Source organism: Hydractinia symbiolongicarpus, chromosome 4 (assembly GCF_029227915.1).
Source record: "Hydractinia symbiolongicarpus strain clone_291-10 chromosome 4, HSymV2.1, whole genome shotgun sequence".
Taxonomy (NCBI): Eukaryota; Metazoa; Cnidaria; class Hydrozoa; order Anthoathecata; family Hydractiniidae; genus Hydractinia; species Hydractinia symbiolongicarpus.
This window is the reverse complement of record NC_079878.1, coordinates 18987348-19007068: the sequence shown is the minus strand read 5'-3', so window position 1 is coordinate 19007068 and position 19721 is coordinate 18987348. Positions and strand designations below refer to the sequence as shown.

Here is a 19721-nt window from a genome sequence, read left to right as displayed (position 1 = left end):
CAGATATGTTCTGAACCTCTTTACCATTTAGGGTAATACGCAGGTTTTTCACAAAGCTTTTGCCTATGCTCGACACGATGGTACGTTTTGCATTGGTCCCCGTTAGCGTCAGATCAAATAGGACTTGAGGGTACCAGGTATAACAACGTCGTTCTGAGACATATTTGGAATATCAACGTACAGGTCCCCATTCTGGCTGATGGTTGAGGGTGTATGGGAGATCTGGACACGTTGCCGACGTCCTTTCATGCCCAGTAGCTGCTTGGTTTCTACATAGGGATCCATCAAATTTCCATATGCATTTATGTTATTTATTATATGGGTGAAAATGTTGTAAACAAATGGCTGATAATCCAGTATTTACACCGGAGGAAGAGTTTGGTAGAGATGATAAGGGTGAGAAAGAGGATACACAGCAATCGACGCGGCTCCCCGGAACGCAGCAGCTTCCATCAACATCGGGGCAGCTACGGGGAGAGGATCATGGCATTCCGGCAGGTGATGCTAAGTGGAAAATTTTAGAATCAAAGGTCAACGATCTATACACGCATATTAGGGATGCTTCTGGGATCGAAACAGTATCCATGAAAAATAATCTTGATTTTAGTATGGAGGGAAATCATCTTTTTTCAAAGGGAGGATATTACCGAAAAAATTATGAGGCAAGATCGTACGGGCTTCCTGACCCTCAATGCTATCGTAAAAAATTTGGAGGTAGATATCGTGAGGGCTATGGGCTTTAAAGATTATAATACCGGAACACCCATTAAGGGAGGTAAAGCAAGGGCCCAGAAACTCATACAAAGGAACACATTGAAATGGATTAGACAGGCCGAGATTTTCGTAGACGAGTCGGAAAGACTTATTCAAGATACTGCTTTGGGGGAACATCGAAGGCCTTGATGAACGTGAAATAATTGGACTCCATCAGATATCGCAAACTATTAAGGGCGTCCTGGAGGTACTGCGGGCAAGGCAGATCCTATTTGAGAACAAGATTAGAACGGCGGGGGATAAGTTGAAAATGCTTGAGGAACGGAAGGCTGGAAAAGATGGGGGCCAGTGGAACCAGGAACGTCTCGATAAAGAGATAAAAGAGGCGAAGAAGGACCTTGAAAAATGGATTGATTTAAAGGAGACCGCCGAGGAATCGGAGAAAACACAAAGGCAACAGATTTATAGCCAGCTGAGTTCCATCAAGGATATGCTGATGAAAATTGCCGCGGATGACACGTCCTTGTTTGAGAAGCTAAAAATACTCTTCAAGGAACAGGGTATAACCATAGCCAGTATAGTCTCTGCTATTGGGCTGTTGATAAGCATTATGATAATATCCATTACGGGGGGAGGAGGCGCCGCAGCAGTTGCCGCGGGAGGAAATGCCACGGATGGGGCCGGAAAAGGATTCGTACAAAAGCAACTTGAAAGGCTTGGGAACTTCCTGAAATATCTAGCGGCCAAGGCGGGTGCCGCATTGCCTGCAGTCATCGGCACTATAGTCTCCTTCCTCCTGAGGGCAGCGGTAACGGTCGTTGGATATGCTGCAAAACACCTGTATTAAGCCATCGCGGCGGTAGCCGGCCTTGTTGTGTTATATATCAGATAGACCTATTTTCGGAACCATATATAGGCAAGGATGATCCCACCCCTATGGTGATCATGACAGTCTTGGTATCCTCATGCTGGTCTTGTGTTGGCTGTTCGGGTATGGGGGGCGATGTAGTAGGCCTAGGAGGTATGGATGGTATAGCCTGTATAGTATGATCGGGAGTATGCATGGGAGGGGTCCTGGCATACTGCAATACCTTCTAAATTTGGTGATGTCATGGCTTGCATTCTCCTGACGTTGGATCATTGCCTCAAATTTCTGTACCAGAATGCGCCTCGCTGTGTAGTTGTCTGCGTCGGACCCGATCAGGGATACCTTGGCACCTGCTTGAGACCCCAGCATCAGGACAACGTAAACCCGGATACTCTCCCTTAGCTTTGTCAAAGGTCGGGCAGAGGACAAGATCAAACTATTTGTGCTAAAAAATGGATTTTGCAGGCTACGTGTCAGTGACGGGTACTCGGTGGTGATTCATCGACCATTGCAGGAGCTGTTAGGTCTACCGTATGACCCCAATAAGAAGTATTATATGAAGGTTGACTACGATGCATTATACAGGACCGATACGTACATGAGATTAAGACACGTTTGTCCCCAGTTGGATGAGGACGATTGCCTCCTTGATGGCAAAAAGTCCAAAGTTCTGGCCTTGCTTCCCACCAAAGAATTGAACGCCTGGGGAGACATGTTAACCTGGAGTTTTGATACCCCTGTTTACCTTCCACTAAAGGACTCCACGGACCTCTCGAGTTTATGCTAACAGACGTCTACCATCATGAGAAAAATGTCACGTTCTTCAATATTACCATATGCATTCTGATAGAATAATAAATGAGTGATATCAGCAAACTTTATCCGAGTTTGCTGAGTGCACCTGCGCAAGGCTCTGATCAGGATGAGGGACAGGTCTTTAGATTCAGGAATATCGAGGAAATTGAACAATATCTCCGGAATGAAATAAAGGAGCGTAATAGACTTGGCAAAAAATTCAAAATGCACAATACGTGGTACGCTTCTGAGACCATGGGCTGCTTGGCGTAAGTGTTATTACGTCAGGGCTGGGGATTGGCGCTATGGTCTCGGGCGTGGGGGTCCCATTGGCCTGTGCAATGGTTGGAATTGCGATTGCCGCCGGAATAGGGCAGGCTGGTCTCCGAAATGCCTCTAAACGGTTGCGTGTTAAGTCCAAAAAACATTATAGTATAAGGCTACTCGCGGAGGAAAAATTAAACTCTATTGTAGCAAGGCAATGGAGAATGGCATTATCAGTGACCATGAGTATAGTCGGATTAGCCGTGAAAAAGAAAGATATATGCTTTTGAAAGAACAAATGCGGTAGCGCTTCAATAGAATTGTTAAAGCTATCAATGAACAGGAGAGGGCATAGTTGGTTGCCAAGGGCAGAGAGGAAGGGAAAGATGAAATATTAAAAAAACTGCAATCTGTACAGTATGCAAGCACTATGTGGAGTCTCCACCTGAATATAAGCCTTAATTTGTATTATATTTTATAGGTCCTGAATGAACCTATAGAATATATGGTTTCTAATCCTCACCCAGCAATTTAGTAGTAATTGCATCCTTATAGTATTTGAGCTTAGCATTCACATAACGGTCCTTTTTTACGGGCTCCGTCGTCAATTTCTCCGTTAACTCTTCAATTTTTTGCCATATTTGCCGATACTTTGCAACCCAATCGGGGTACTCTTCAAAATCGATACTCATTGCTGGCACGGCGTTGGCGTGGTACCGTGTCACCCCGTGCGCGGACCAGATTTTAGGTGTTTTCACCCTCAAGGCAACCACGAGATCATGTGTATTGTACCCTATAATGTACCGTTTATCCTTACCCCCATTAATGTCTGTGAAGGTAACGGCAAATGAGTAGAAAAGTTTTGGATTGACAATTTCGTTCTCAAATTGTAGCATCTTCTTTTATTGTATATTTCGAATAACTTCAGAGAATTGCATGTTATTGTACATACGCAACCACCCCCGTTATATTCATGGTGGCAGTACCAGCACAAGATTTTACTGCTTACTACAAACCTACGTCCACAGGTACATCTGTCGTATGCATCGAGTACCCTTTCACAGTCGTTGCAATGCTCCATTTTACTTATTACAGTTACAGGGACGATCATCCTTCAGGTCATCAAGACGCTCCCACAGGTCTTGGATTCTCTGCTTGTTATACTTCTTCCTCTCCTCCTCTTGTACGCATGCTAGGGTTACAAGTTGTAGGGACCAATGGCAGTAATAAAGGTCATAAAGATCACACTTTTCAAGCTATATTGATAGTTGATACACATTTATTATAGTATCTTACAACATGGTTGTAAGATATTTAAGACATGGATATTTCAAACCAACCCAAAAAATTCCTTTTGCGTCAAGTCACCCCCCTCATACAGCTTTTGCTCCTCCACTTAAGCAAGGCAGCGCGCATTACTACAAAAGTAACCCTCGTACACATACCCGTCATCGTCGTCATGTACGCCCATATAAGCAGCCATGTTTTCCATCACATGAAAAAATCCAGATTCCGTCTTATGTTTTGTACTAACCTGCGGCGGATTGTATCTCATGGGGCACCTGACGCCTATGTTATCATCGCACAATTCTACAGAGCACCAGTAAAAAGTACCATTTTATATACATTCCAACAAGGTCCGAAGATTTCACATATATTTAAGCATAAAGGGATACTTTTCAACGACCCTATTGCACGTGTCTTACGTTTTTATATGATCCGGTATTTTACTGAACATGTGGGGATCCTTTTCAACAACCCCATTCTACATGTCTTGCGTGCTGAATTGATCCGGCACATCCCCGAGTGCATGGTGATCGTTTTCAACAGCCTTATTGCACATGTCCTGCGTCATGAATTGATCCGGTACATATTGGAGTACCCCGGGATCTTTTTCAACAGCCTTATTGCACATGTCCTGCGTCATGAATTGATCCGGTACATACTCAAGCGCATAGGGCTGCTTTTCAACAGCTTTGTTGTACATGTCTTGCGTCTTGAAACTCATCTTTATTATAGTAGTATTATCTTGCAACATTTTGCTGCAAGCCTAAGCCAACCACCATAATTTTTTAAGATCTACTTTTCATCCTCTGAAAAGCACCAAGCGATGACCCTATCTGGATGCCAGGCTAATGGAAAAAGATCCTCCTTAATTCTATCCTTTTCGGCTTTCCTCTGGCGATATCCTTTTCACCATTTGAGCTTGCTCTTCCTATTTGATAGCATGCCCGGGTAACAAACCAATCCGGCACATTCTCGAGCACGCGGGGCTCCTTTTCAATAACCCCATTACACATGTCTTGGGTCTTGAAACGGTCTGGGATATACATGAGTGCCCAGGGATCCTTTTCAACAGCCTTGTTGCACATGTCCTGCGTCTTGAGCCGGTTCGGCACATATTGGAGTACCCCGGGATCTTTTTCAACGGCCTTGCTGCACATGTCTTCCGTTTTAAAACGATCCGGGACAAGCAGTAGCATCAGGGGCTCCTTTGCAATGACCCCATTACACATTTCTGGTTTTGAAGCAGTCTGGGATAAATGCGATCATATGGAACAGATCGTCAACGTCCAATGCTCCTGGCTTGCGATATCGTTTTTGATGTGTTGGAGAAGATCCTTCTTACGCACCCCTTGAACGCCCTTACATAGCCCACGACCTTTTGCGATATCTCGTAATTGTTTTACAGTGCATGATTCCATTTCTCTTTATTATATAAAATTTTAAGATTGTCGGAATATTTCATTCTGCTCAAAACTAACGCGGTTATTTCCCTCTTTACTACGATCAGGAAATTCCCCTTATGCGCGTAGAATATTATGGGAAATTGCGCTAGAAAAATTTGGAGATCAAAATGAGATTGTATCAGATGGTGATGGATTAATAGGGACTTGTGCGGGAGGCCGGCGCTATATATTAGGGACTTGTGCTGTGGGCGTGCGCGCGTGCGTTTTAGGGATTGCGCTAGGACATACATTTCTCTATCTCTCATCCTTGCTCTTAGCGCATTTGACTTGTAATCATAAGGTTCAGGTTAGAATCCCCACTCTGGCTCACTTTAAATCCAGTGTTGTCAGCCCTTTAGTGCCATCTACTGACCGCTAACCGGCTTGTGTGGCAGGCAAGCAAGTTAGAGCAATGCTATGCGTATCTCTTGCGGTAATGTAACATAGTTACAGTCAGAGGGGAGGAAGAGCCAACCGTTAGGATGGAATCCTCAAGGACGTTAAAACTTCCCGTTAATTACTTACTTACGTTCGTTACTTTTCCTTTTTTCGATTGTATCCTATCACATTGGATATTTTATTAATACGACGTCTCTGACCAAACTTTCGCCAATGTTATACTCTTTATAAAATCAATTCCAAAAATGTTTCATGACTAACTCCATTTGTTTAAAGGATTTCATAAAATCCACATTATAACATTCTGTTCGAAGATTTAAGTCGCAACATTTTTCGTGCAAATTACGCCCAAAATGAGTTGATATGGGGTTAACACATTATAGTCCGGGTCATCGTCGACATTGCGCTTTCAATTTCTGTTGCAATTGTACGTAAGGACCGCTTTGGACATGATCCTTTTCAAGTACGATGTTGTTAAGCAAATCAATCGTCATAAATCCCTCGTCACCAAGGAAAAAGTTTCAGTATAAAGTACCATTTGTTATCGCTAACGGATAAACTTGACAAACCACGCTGTGAATGAAATCGTCGTAACGCGCGTTTTTTTATGAACAATTTGTTTTACCGTTGTTTTACCGTTTGCTGTCCTTGTATTAACTAATAAAGCGAACGTAGATGATTTAACGCAGCAGAAACTCCACTGTGACATACCGATCCGTGTTCATTAAAAATAATAAATAAAATAGCTGTCATTGTGTAAGAAAATTGGAATTTTTTTGTCCTAACTAGACACTTTAATGTCATAAATTCTTGTACGTACTCTCAACAAACTACTGCCATCTTTGAATAAAAAAAACTTTTCAAATTTCTCCGAGTTTAAAATGAACGTTTCATTATATAACAGCCAAAGTTTTTCTGCTTCTTTTATTTCCGGCACTGTTAACTCTACTGTTTCAAATTTGGTACGTTTCAACCGTGCTATATATCTCCACACACGCCCCGTAACTCTTAACCAATGGAATCAAGCCTCCTACAATCAATGATTTTACTGATAACGCTATTTTTCAGAATTATAATCAGCTACTACGAATGAACTACTTTCTTCCCCTAAATCATAAATATCCGATGAAATAATTAGTTCCTGTGATGTCCATCTTTTATGAACCTGTTTGATCCACCACAATGCCACAATACTATCACAAACATATTAATCAATGTCAGTGTTGGTATCCCAATATAGTCCCAATACCTTATGAATACTTTCATGTTTATGAGTGATTGTAAATATTTATCATTCCTACTTTATTTTCGTAACTCGAACCCTCCACTTGCTAAGCAGAATTTTGAATACATGACAAAATCGCTTTCTATGCGTACAACTGTCAAGACTACCTGTTATGTCATCTACATATAAATTTCGAAGTAACTTTTCAATCACATCCTTTATCTGTTCGTCGCTGAGATATTTCTGCAAATGTAATTTGATGGTTGCAGTGAACGCAAGATGTGATGACAACTGGCTCATAAACTCGTCCTCTGATCACATTTCCATATACAAAGTCATAATGCTCTGCTCCGATTAAAATATTAATTTTGGTGTTTGTATGTGAGAGTATGTAAGAAATAGTAATACATTAGGACGACTTAGTTACATATATATATATATATATATATATATATATATATATATATATATATATATATATATATATATATATATATATATATATATATATATATATATATATATATATATATATATATATATATATATATATATATATATATATATATATATATATATATATATATATATATATATATATATATATATATATATATATATATATATATATATATATATATATATATATATATATATATATATATATATATATATTTCTGTCTGAAGAGTCCGCTAGTTTCAAATTTTGTAGGTGTCGATAAAGGAAAGAAACAAGCCTTGTACTTTGATTAGATATATCAGTGCATATAAGCGATGTACTGAGGCATTCAATTGTAAGTAATTTAACTCAACACAAATTGTAAAAGGGCGGCTTCAAAAGTTTAAACAAATTAGTCCACAAAGTTAGGCGTTAACTTATTAAAATGCATAAAAAGCCAAGATAAGAAAAATCAAAGCAGAAACATATATATTAGCCATTTTTATAAGGTATTTCTACCTTTATGAGTGAACTTACCCTGTTTATAAGGTCAAAATTTTCTGCACGCTTTACAACCCTCCAAATTTTTTATTTAAAAGAGAAATACAAATTTTATATATCATGGCTTACCTCTCGTCTTAATAATAACACTTCTGCTTTTGTAGTACTGCTTTCACGAAAGCGTGTGTGAATGAAAACAGAAACAAAATCGGGACAAAAAAACATGAAATATATATGTTATAAATATAAATTACATTTTTATAAACAACACAAGTTTCATGTGGCATAAATTTCCTAATTTAGTGGATCTGCTATTTTACCAGTGCAGAAATATAAAAATTTTCCTGCACTTTTTATCTACATTTGGACTAGCTAAAAAACACTTTACAAACATTAGAAAAGCAGCTTTTACCCATTGTGACAAAAACATTTTGTAACACTGTCCATCAATAAACAAAATTCACTAAAAAATAAAATATTTCGAGGTCTTTTAAGTAAACCATTCTTTCTAGCTGAGATGATTGATTTAAAAATAGTATTTGAGAAAACAGGAAGGAGGAATGAGAGAAGCTACATTTTGGGAATTCAAAGGAAAGATTTATTTAAAACTAAGGAAGCTATCACCCCATAACCAAAACGATATGAAAAGAAAGTCATGGCGGAGTTTGAAGGTAAAGCATGTTAGTATTGCTTGTATAGACATCGTGTTGGGATTGTACAATATGGACAATGAAGGCAAGAGTTATGTGCGAACAATTCATGTTATTACAGAACTTATTAAGGCGGGTTTCCACTCAAACGAATGAATCAACGTCGATCGCATCGATGTTATTAAAATGTAGAACATTGCATAATCTTCGTCGATCGACGTCGACCTGGCGGTCGAATTAGATCGAATTCAAAGTAGGATTGCTTTCTACTTTTTCGTCGATCGATTTAAATTTATTCAATGTAACTGATTTATACCCACGTGATGTAATTCGACGACGAAATGAACATTCACTGAAAAGCGAAAAAGACAGAAAAATGGCTAAAAACATTTTAAACGAACGAAAATTTAATTGCATATTTGATGCAGCAATAGCAAACACTATTTAACACAAGTATCCGTTAAACGATGAAATTGCTTAAAATGCAACACTGATAAGTGATTATTCGCAGATGAATGTTGAGGAAGTTAGATAACATTTGTAGATTAAGTTCGCGGATTTTAGTGTTTTGGGACACTTTCTCGAAAAGTTTTGAAGAGAGACTCATGAAGCAAAGAGTTTGTAGGGAAATGGATAAGAAATTTGAGAAGAATATTTAAAAATATTTTTGTTTATCGTCATTATAAGTCATGAAATTTTAAGTACATTGTCAATATCATTATATCATATCAAATTTGTGTTATTGTTTTGAAATAAATTAAAATGAGTCTCCATCGATCGAGGCAGGGTCGAATGTAAATGGAAACCAATTTTCATAAAAACGCCATCGATCGATTTGATCGCATTCGTTTGAGCGGAAACCTACCTTTAAATTCAGAACGTAGTAGAATTGCGAGGAAGGTGATATTAGAGCAGATAATCATAGAATGGAGTGAGATATGGTATGGAGAGGTGGCGGAAAGGGTAAGGAAGTACAAGAAAAAGTTGGGGAGGTGGAAAAATATAAAAAATGTGAATGGAAAAGAATGATAAAGAATGGGACTAGAAAAAAACGGAAAAGGAGTATGAAGAGGTAAAATGATAATGAGTAAAATGGAGTACGTGAGAGGACAAAGTTTTGGGAAACAAGAGTATGTCAAGAAAATTGGAGTCACAAATGCGAGGAAAATTGTGAGAACGAAGATAGTGGCATTTTGGAAATAATTTTAGTAACTACATATGAAAATTAATCTTAAATGATTAACACCAAACTAAATCGCCAAAAAAACACTTTTTTTATTACAATTTTCAAGAATTTTTTTCAACTTTTCGGGTATTTTTTTAAACATTTCCGTTTTTTTTTAACTTTTCCTTAAAAAATATGCAAAGTTAAAAATCAGAAATAGACCAAACAACAATTAACTTGATTCGAGCAAAGGGTTTTTCATTGGTAAAAACCTAAAAAGTGCTGGAAACGAGTTTGTCGATTCAATAATTTACGAAGAACGGGACGAGACATCGAATCATGCTATGCAACGAGTTTGTAAAACACAATGCTCGCCAATAATCAAGAAGTTGATTCTTGGTCCATATCAGATGGTATCACACACGTATGGCCGTAAAATGATGCAAGGTAGTATTCGAGCAATGTTTGGAGTTGCATAGCAATTGTGAGTCAACGAAGTGTGTCAGCGGCTTTTTCGCTGGTAGCACCACGTGCTACCAGAACAAAACCTTTGCCATATTGCGCACCATATTTAGGGTACAAGGCGCACCTCGACCAAAGTGAAAAAAAGCTCAACAGTTTGCTTTGACTCATTTCACCTACATTGACGGATGCTCAAAATTAGCAGCAAGTTTTTTCAGTATCCCAATGAAAAATCCCATATTGATTTAGAAGTATGTCTATATTCCAGCCGTGTCGAAGTATGGGTTCTGGGATCAGATCCGAATGATTATTATGGTAAAGAATTTGCATTGCTTAATTTTTGTTAAATGTATTGTCACCTTACCGCTATGATACCCGACGAGAACCATCCCGGCAAACTGCCTCCACAGCTAACTACGTGGCGAAACGTTTGTGGCCAGAAGTAAATTCACGTGTCAACTACCTACTGAAAAGAGCGCTCACGTTCATCGTTAAAAATTTTGATTACGATTTAGGTGATCCTATATTTTCATACTATTTGTCTTGGATTCGTGATATGTAAGCGCGGATGCTATTGAACAGTTCATGAATTCCTGGAATCATTATAGAATTCTCGGGCTTCCGTTTGTTATCACAAAACATGTTTAGCATCAAGTTGAATTCTAACTTTTGTTGCAACATCCACCGGATTTTTGGGCAATTTTTTGCAACTTTTTATGCGAACTATGTAAAGACCGGAAAATATGTTTGGTAACTTCTATTTGGCTTTCAGAAAATTCAAACAGAATGTAAAAATTTGCCCTAGAACTAAAGTAATCAAACTTTAAGCAGATAGTGGTTAATTTCAAGCTTTTGATGACATCATAGAAAATGTGCTGACCTAAGCAAAACATTATTGCTGCTATTTTGTTCCTTTTGTGGCGTACTATAGTGTGCCTTGTTGGATTTAATTTGAACAAGCCTATAAAAAGTAATGAAGTAATTACAGTGTATATATAACTTTGAAGCCAAATACTTTGGAAACAGCGTGATAACGTCAGTTATTTTTCAACGCGTGGGAAGGACAACCGAAGACCAAATTGGGTAAGCCGGGTTTCGGATTGGACGGTTTACTGACGTCATATTTTTAAACTTTGCGCGGTATGAAATTCCGTAATATCTCCTTAACCGCTGATCAAAACCGCGCGATTATATTTTGATTAGCGATTCAAGCTCACGCAATACAGGAATGGCTAAAATAAATTGCGAAAAGACTTTCTTTTTGCATCATCGGGTCATTGTTAACGTGAACAAAATTCAAATGACGGATCTTTATCATTTCTTTTTCACCCAAGTGGATATTTTATGGGCTTTATTGACTAGTTTCTCTTATAATACGGAGCTTTTGTCTGTCTGTCTGTCTGTCTGTCCGTCTGTCTGTCTGTCTGTCTGTCTGTCTGTCTGTCTGTCTGTCTGTCTGTCTGTCTGTCTGTCTGTCTGTCTGTCTGTCTGTCTGTCTGTCTGTCTGTCTGTCTGTCTGTCTGTCTGTCTGTCTGTCTGTCTGTCTGTCTGTCTGTCTGTCTGTCTGTCTGTCTGTCTGTCTGTCTGTCTGTCTGTCTGTCTGTCTGTCTGTCTGTCTGTCTGTCTGTCTGTCTGTCTGTCTGTCTGTCTGTCTGTCTGTCTGTCTGTCTGTCTGTCTGTCTGTCTGTCTGTCTGTCTGTCTGTCTGTCTGTCTGTCTGTCTGTCTGTCTGTCTGTCTGTCTGTCTGTCTGTCTGTCTGTCTGTCTGTCTGTCTGTCTGTCTGTCTGTCTGTCTGTCTGTCTGTCTGTCTGTCTGTCTGTGATTTTTGCAAAGTGGATCATATTCTTCTTTGATAAAGTCTGTAAAACATCGCCCATAAAATTGTTCTGTAAGTTACCAAACTTTAACGTTAAAATAATATTAACGTGAAAAAAAAGTATATTAAATTAATGAAGCCATTACGGTGCACTTATAACTTTGAGGCCAAATAATTTGAAAACGAGGTGGTGACGTCAATGATTTTTCACCGCGTGGGTAACTAGGGACCACCTGAGAACCAATTTGGGTAAGTTTCCCAAACATGGATCCCCGAATCCGTTTTGGAATGGACGGATTAATGACGTCATCAAAAAACCTTTAAACCACAATATCTCTGCAACCGTTTGTCAAAGATACATGATCCTATACATTTTCTTGATCCGCTTTTCAAGATCTATACGATGAAGGTAACAGGTATATAATTTTCTAAAAAACATATGAACCTATACATTATTTCATCAGCGTTTCAACCTCTACATATTACAGGCAACGACTAAATTATATTTCGCCAGTTTTTTTTTGGATCTGCACTGCTAACGTCAGCAAAAAACCTAAAAACAACAAATTTTTGCATTGGCCTTCTGCCTAAGTGGTTTCTCCCACGGGCCTTATCGACTAGTCTCATAATAATACCATGAGTGTGACCGCGTGTGTATGATACAGACAAAGTGGATGTGCAACTTTTCTTACGTCATGTTTTAGTAAAGCGCCCCATTAAACGCCCGGGGCATTGCTCATTTATAAAAACATTTAGTTATTAAATCCGATTTGTAAGTACAATCCGAAAAATAAAAACTATTTTCTGCTGTCTAAAAACTTGAAAGATGGCGGGGATCGAAGACGGTGGCTTTCGGTGGTTAAACGAATATGAAAAGACTTGGTAAGCTTAGCTAATTTACGAAAATGATTTTTTAATCATCAATGTATAATAGGTTATACATTGATGATTAAAAATGTAATGTATAGGTTATTATCTTGGCAATCGCGAGGAAAAAAAGAAAATAATGAAAATGTTTTGGGTGTTCACAAAAAAGGCTTAGCTAGCTAGCTAGTGTCATTGTGATAGTCAGAAGAGGTTCCATCTGTCAAATATTAATGTCAAATAATAGCGTAAAATATTTTGTGATCAAAGTTCCTCTTTTCATATTCCAATCACTTTTATCTACAAAACACGCCCCTGAGCCTTCCAAGATTTATCCGAATGTGTATATTTCACGGACAGAAATCCGCAAAAAGAAGGGGGGAGGGGGTCCGAATCTTAGTGGTGATATCCCGCTAACGTGGCCCAAAAAGAATTTTTGCATGCCCCTTGATAGATAGATAGATGTGCATATTTTACAATGGGTAGCCTCACAAGTATCGAGGGATATACATTGTCTATTATTTCCAGGAGGGGCCATGGCTTAGATGGAGAGTCCTAGGATATTTAATGCTCATTTTGAGCTACAGAACGAGGGTGCCGATAAGCCGCATACGCCGTAAAAGGTGCGGGCGTTTTCGGGCGAGTTCGGCTTTTTAAAAAAAATTCAGGTATTTTCCCGAAAAAACCCGCATAGTCCCGAACAATGCCCGAAAAAGAAAAGATTCACCATAAATGACTCTCGAAAAATTATTTAAAAAAGTATAAACATTAAAATGAACTAACTATATGGTAGCTAAGTTCTTAAAAGAACTGTTTTTTTGTGGTTTTTGATAAGATTTACTTGATAAATAACTTATACATAAACTTTATTACCTCCTTTCTCTTCAAGCGCATTCTTTCAATGTTGTCCGCCATGTTTATGTTACAAGGTGTTGCATTTCGGGAATGTTCAGGGCGAGTTCGGGCGTGTTCAGGAAAGTGCCGTCGGTTTCGGCGGACAACTGTCAATTTAATTCTAAAAGTCGCCCGAACTCGCCCTTATATATGTGGGCGTTTGCGGCTTATCGGCACCCTCTTGCTACAGAGACCCAATTAGGGCCCGTGCTCTGCTAGACAACTCCTGGCAACATCCCACACATTGCGCCATCTCCCCAATTTTCCTCACTTGGCTTGGGTTAACCCGGGGCTATGATAACATTCACTTGCCCATTTTGAATCGCCATCAAGGGGAATCGAACCCCGGTCTCCCTCACAGAGTATGAGAGCTATAACTACTAATCTATCTTTAATTTGAACGTGGATATTTTGCAAGAGGGTGCCGATAAGCCGTAAACGGCCGCATATATAAGGGCGAGTTCGGGCGACTTTTCGAATTTAATTAACGGTTGTCCGCCGAAACCCCAAGTATTTTGCCAAAGTTCACCATGTCCAAAAAAAGGTCCGTACTACCGGTAGAATAAATCTCTAAAATTATAATGATATAATAATATAATAATCATATAGGTAGTAACTAGTGGCAGTATTTATAGGAGTACTTTTTGCCAACACTTTCTACTGAAATAAAAAGGGAATCAACTACCAGCAGAATAAACCAAGTATCTGTTTTGCTGATATAATGAAAATATTATTTCTGGAAAACAAAAAAAAGCAATTGATTTTAAATATGCTTGTTTCAATTTGTATTTTGGACTTCGTGTTTCTGAGATACCTGAATCCTACTTGCAGTGAGTTTCACACTACATAATCATTAGTGCAGATTATTTCTGCATAAACGAAAGCTGCATGCTAAAAAATGCATTAATCGTTGCACCCTGAGGGACTTCACCTGTGTCATTGAATCAGTACAAGGTCATTTCAGCCAATATCAATAAGGGTCTAGAATAAATGTCCTTAAAATTTTCATCCATGATACAGTAGCAGTGTTCTCTTTCTTAAAAAGCCTTTATGCTAATGATTTCATGGATATTTGTATATGAATAAGTTTATTACTTCAGTGATGACTCAGCAGCCCAGTATAAAGATATAAAAATATATAAAAATTACAAAAATTTAGTTATTTATTTAGCAGTTATTTAAATTTGCTTCCAAAGAGATTATCAGAATTACAACATTTTTTGTTGATTTAAAACAAGTTGAAGCAGATTCTATCTTTCTGAAGTCCCATTTTGAAAATGCACCAAGGTTTTAAAGGAATTAGAAAAAAACATCAATTTCTGTCTGTTCAAGGTGAAATTAAAATGAGTCGTGTATCTGGATCTTCTGACACCATTAGACACATTGATGATATTGCACCTGGTTTATTTTATGTATGTCGTTATCAGAAAAAGGGGTACTTTGCTGTTGTTAACTTTGTCTCTTTTGAACATAATGATGTAAGTGTAAAGTTCATGCACCCAAACGGTCCTTCTATGCAATTCTTTTGGCCATAGCCTGATGACATATGTTGGGTACCACTGCACAATGTGTTGTTTAATGTTCAACCACCAATAACTGTCACAGGACGACATTATTCTTTTAAAGAAGACAAAATTAAGCATATCATAGAACTTTCCAAGGAAACTTCGTGTTAAATTTCTTAGTATATGACTGGTTAATTACTGTTGTTCACTTGTTACTTTTTCTTATGTTTTATTAGCATATTTAAGAGAATAAAATGTTTTGAAGTGTGGTAAAATCACAAAACTTGGCAATCCTAAACTGCAATTTTAACTTTGATTTGATTGAATTTTTGAACATTTTGGGGCTTTCATTTGCCAATCATAACAAGTTTTGTGATGTTGAATTAATTAAGTTTTAAAATAAATAGATTTTTTCAAGTGAAAAATTGTCGTTCCTTAAGCCCCAGTGCCATGAAGTTTGACCATTTTTACTTTTTTCAATATTTATCAATTTTCAGATGTGAAATATTTTTTTCCTATTTCTTTAATGTCTTTTCAGTTCATATTTTCATTCGAAGCTCCAAGAGTTCTTTCAGAATATATAGTTTTCCATGGTGTATGTTTATCTATTTTATTAAGAAAATCTTAAAAAAGTATGGAAAAAGTTCAGAGAGTTACTTCCTTTGTTGACTAGCAGAGTCTTGTCAATTGAGTTAAAAGGTAGGTTGTATGAGGCCTGTGTAAGAAGTGTTATGATGTACGGTAGTGAGACATGGGCAGTGAAACAGGAAGATCTTGACCGTTTAAAAAGGAATGATATGAGAATGGTTAGATGGATGTGTAACGCCAGTCTGAGAGACAGAACGAGTTCAGATGAGCTAAGAAGCAGGCTAAGTATCCGTAGAATTAAAGATTTATCCAGATAAGAAGATTGAATTGGCTGGGGCATTGGAAAGAATGGAGGGGGATAATTGGGTAAAAAAGTGTAGAGACTTGATAGTTCCTGTGGCAAAGCCCAGAGGCAGACCGAGAAAGACTTGGGAGGAGGTTATAAGAACAGACTTGATATAGAGGAGGTTGAGTTTAGATCTAGCACAGTCTAGATCAGATTGGAAGAGGGTCATTAATATACCCCGGCCAACCCATGCTAATATGGAAAACGGATGTTAAGCCGAGAATGATGATGATGATGATAATACAATAAGAAGTATGTAAATTCTCTGGTAATTCTGCCTCAAACTGCTGATGATATGGTGATTGACAATAACAACTTACTTAAAGTACTATTCGTTACCTGAGTCCAAGGGTTGGGGAAAGTCATGCATGACCCGTTATTTATAGTGTAAACAGCCCTACCAGCTTGCCAATGGCTGCTGCAGTGGAATAAAAACCACTAACACAGTAAATATGTACACATATTTACAGTTTTAGGACCAAATCTACAATATTTACCCAACCTTTAAAGGTTGGGTAAATATTGTAGAATGCGATCTAAAAAAGCATTTGTATCGCCTTACTTTGTTCTTAAACTTTTATAATGCTATCTAAAAAAGCTTCTCTATTGCCATTCTTTGTTCTTAAACTTTTAAAATGCTATCTAAAAAGGCTTTTCTATTGTCTTTCTTTGTTCTTAAACTTTTAAAATGCAATCTAAAAAAGCTTTCTATCGCCGTTCTTTGTTCTTAAACTTTTAAAATGCAATCTAAAAAAGCTTTTCTATCACCGTTCTGCGTTCTTAAACTTTTAAAATGCGATCTATAAAAGCATTTCTATCGCCACTTAAAAATATTTGATTCGCAATTTTATTGTTTTCTTCGCAAAGTTATTCGCAAATATGGCATTTTTTGATTCACAATTTATGATGAAATGAATTTAAAAATTGTTAGGTTAGATTGTTGCTGGGTTCACAATTTTGTATTTTACAGATTAGGCTAAATACTTATGAATTTCTATCATTTTTAGAAGTTTTGTTTACCTGTATAGCCTGGAAATTGAATTTTAATTTGTAATCAATAAGTGTAATCAATAAGCATTTAAAAAGAAGAACAAAATTCTCTTTCAATATGTAGCGAATCCAGAATTTTATTTAGATGTTGATCAAAAGATCTTCTTAATATTTAGCCAAACTGATTAAATCTATTGAAATATTTGAGATAACCTGTTTTGAGATATGATTTTAGATTTTATAATATTTTAGGGAAGCTATTCAAGAAGATGATGAGGGATCTTTACAAGCTTCCATTGATGATATCATACATACGGCTAAACGAAAGAGGTTAGACTGAAACAATTGAGATTTGACTTTATTTTTGTGCTTTATTCTATATTTAAGAACTTCTATTCTCTTTTTGAGTAAATGTTATGCTAAAACAGCATTCTTTTAATCAAAAGCTACTTCTCTCAGTGTCAGTGTATTTTTAAAAAAAATACAGGAATAACCTGATGCATGAGACACTGTATCTTCAGTTCTACACTCTAACAAAGATAAAGTACCATTTTAACTTAGTGAATGCCTGGAATGCTCGCCTAATTTAAAAATTTGTTTAAGGCACTTTTGGCAGGAGATGTTTATATATGTTGAAAAGACATTGAAATTTTTTAATTATTTCACAGAATTCGAAGGAAAAAAAAGAAACACAACACTTAAAATTAAAAATTTTACCACTATTTCAAAAAATAGGCTCTTAATCAATTTGGTTGCATTATTTTAACATAGTATACAAGACAACAATGTAATATGTTTATTTTAGCAATATATTTCGAAGTATTACTTCATCATCAGGCTATAAGTAAAAGTATATAAACAGTAAAACTGCTAAATAAAAAGTATTCACATCACATATCAACATCTACCTACATACACTATACACAAGTTAAAAGGTATTAAATGATTAAATTCCCATGAGGGATAAGTCATAATTAAACTTTTATTACTAATTCATGGCTTATAAACTCGTCCTTTGTGTTTATTTTAGGCTTTATTTCCCGAATGAAAAGTGCCTCCAGGGTCATGAAATGATATTCCGACTTAATCGATTTTGCCATTATTTCTGCATGATTGATTGATAGCTCCACATTACATGTCTTGAAATGATGTCCCACGGCAGTATATTTATGCTCTTTGATACGGGCTAGAAGATGTCGGGTAGTCTGCGTTATTTACATGGGAATTACAACGAAATGATTGTTGGAAAATATACATCCGATGTCGTTCATCGCTACAAAAGTTGGAAATGAACAGTATGAGAATAAACTTTCTCGAGAATTGCATCAAAGCAGAAATAATTCCTTCATTTCTGAATTTCGAGTACCAAACAATGGATGTTTCGATGACCGAAATGTTCATGAATTTCAGATTAAACTTCTCAAAAAGGAAATTGGGACTGCTAGAAGAGATTTAAAGCTGTGTACGGAAAAGGTTTCCACCTTTAGAAATAAAGTAAAAACGCATGTTCCATATAAATGTTTACCTTCAGTAATTTTATACACAAGATTTTTCATAAAGGACTTAAAAAAACGTCAATCGAATAAACTAAATGATAAGCTATACAGGCTGTTAAAAGACCAAGAAAGGCCGCTTTTTAATGTCGAAAACACGGTTATTTGGTATGGTTTAACTAAACAACCACCAAAATACGTCATCAAAACTTAAGCTTTGGGTCCAAAAAACGCAGTGATGCAAAGTTTTGACAAAAATGAGGTGCTCTCGGAGTTAGATGACTTATTGAAATTTTGCAGAAAACAAGAGGTTAATGAAGAAGTTATAACAGACATTAATGTTAAAACGGTGACATACATCAAAAACTGCAAAAAACAGAAAACACCCAGGAACGTCCAAATGACTCGTAAATACCTTAAAGAAAATGATTTGCTAGCTGCTCCCTTTGATAAGGGTATAGGCATTTGCTTAATGAAAACTGATACATACAACCGAAAACTTGACGAAATTATAAACCTTCCACAATTTGAGAAGCACACGAAAACGGGAAAGAACGAAAAACATCCGGTACTAAAAGAAGAGGAAAAGATAGTCCACATGCTGAAGGAACTCAAAGATCAGAATAAAATAACTGAAAAACTCTTTGACAAACTAAAACCAACCGGAATTTAACCACCCAGACTTTACAGCTTAGCAAACATCACAAACCCTCAACACCACTTAGACCCGTCTTGTCGATGCCCGGTTCAGCGTACTACCGCGTGGCAAAACAGGTAGCTGACTGGCTTTCAGTAGTGAAGGAATGTCAAATAAATTCGTCAACACAATCGATATCACAAAGTTTGAAAGATATACATCTAGATGATAACGAAGAAATGATAAGCTTCGACGTTTCGTCTTTATATACCAATGTCCCAGTAGAGGAAGCGATTAACTAATGCGCTGACATGTTGTTTTCAGATAGGTACGAAAGCCACTGGTATCAAAGGAAACATTTATTCAACTAGCAAACA

General features: G+C 37.2%; 1 protein-coding gene across 1 annotated transcript in view; it reads left to right on the top strand.

Moving 5' to 3' along the window:
• The first annotated feature begins 12773 nt into the window (after positions 1 to 12773).
• LOC130641648 (general transcription factor IIH subunit 2-like) overlaps positions 12774 to 19721 on the top strand; it is an 18182-nt gene continuing 11234 nt past the window's right edge. The window contains exons 1-2 of the mRNA XM_057448531.1: positions 12774 to 12909; positions 17467 to 17544. Coding sequence (XP_057304514.1) covers positions 12854 to 12909; positions 17467 to 17544 — 134 coding nt within the window. The 5' untranslated portion in view covers positions 12774 to 12853. The remainder of the gene's footprint in view (positions 12910 to 17466; positions 17545 to 19721) is intronic.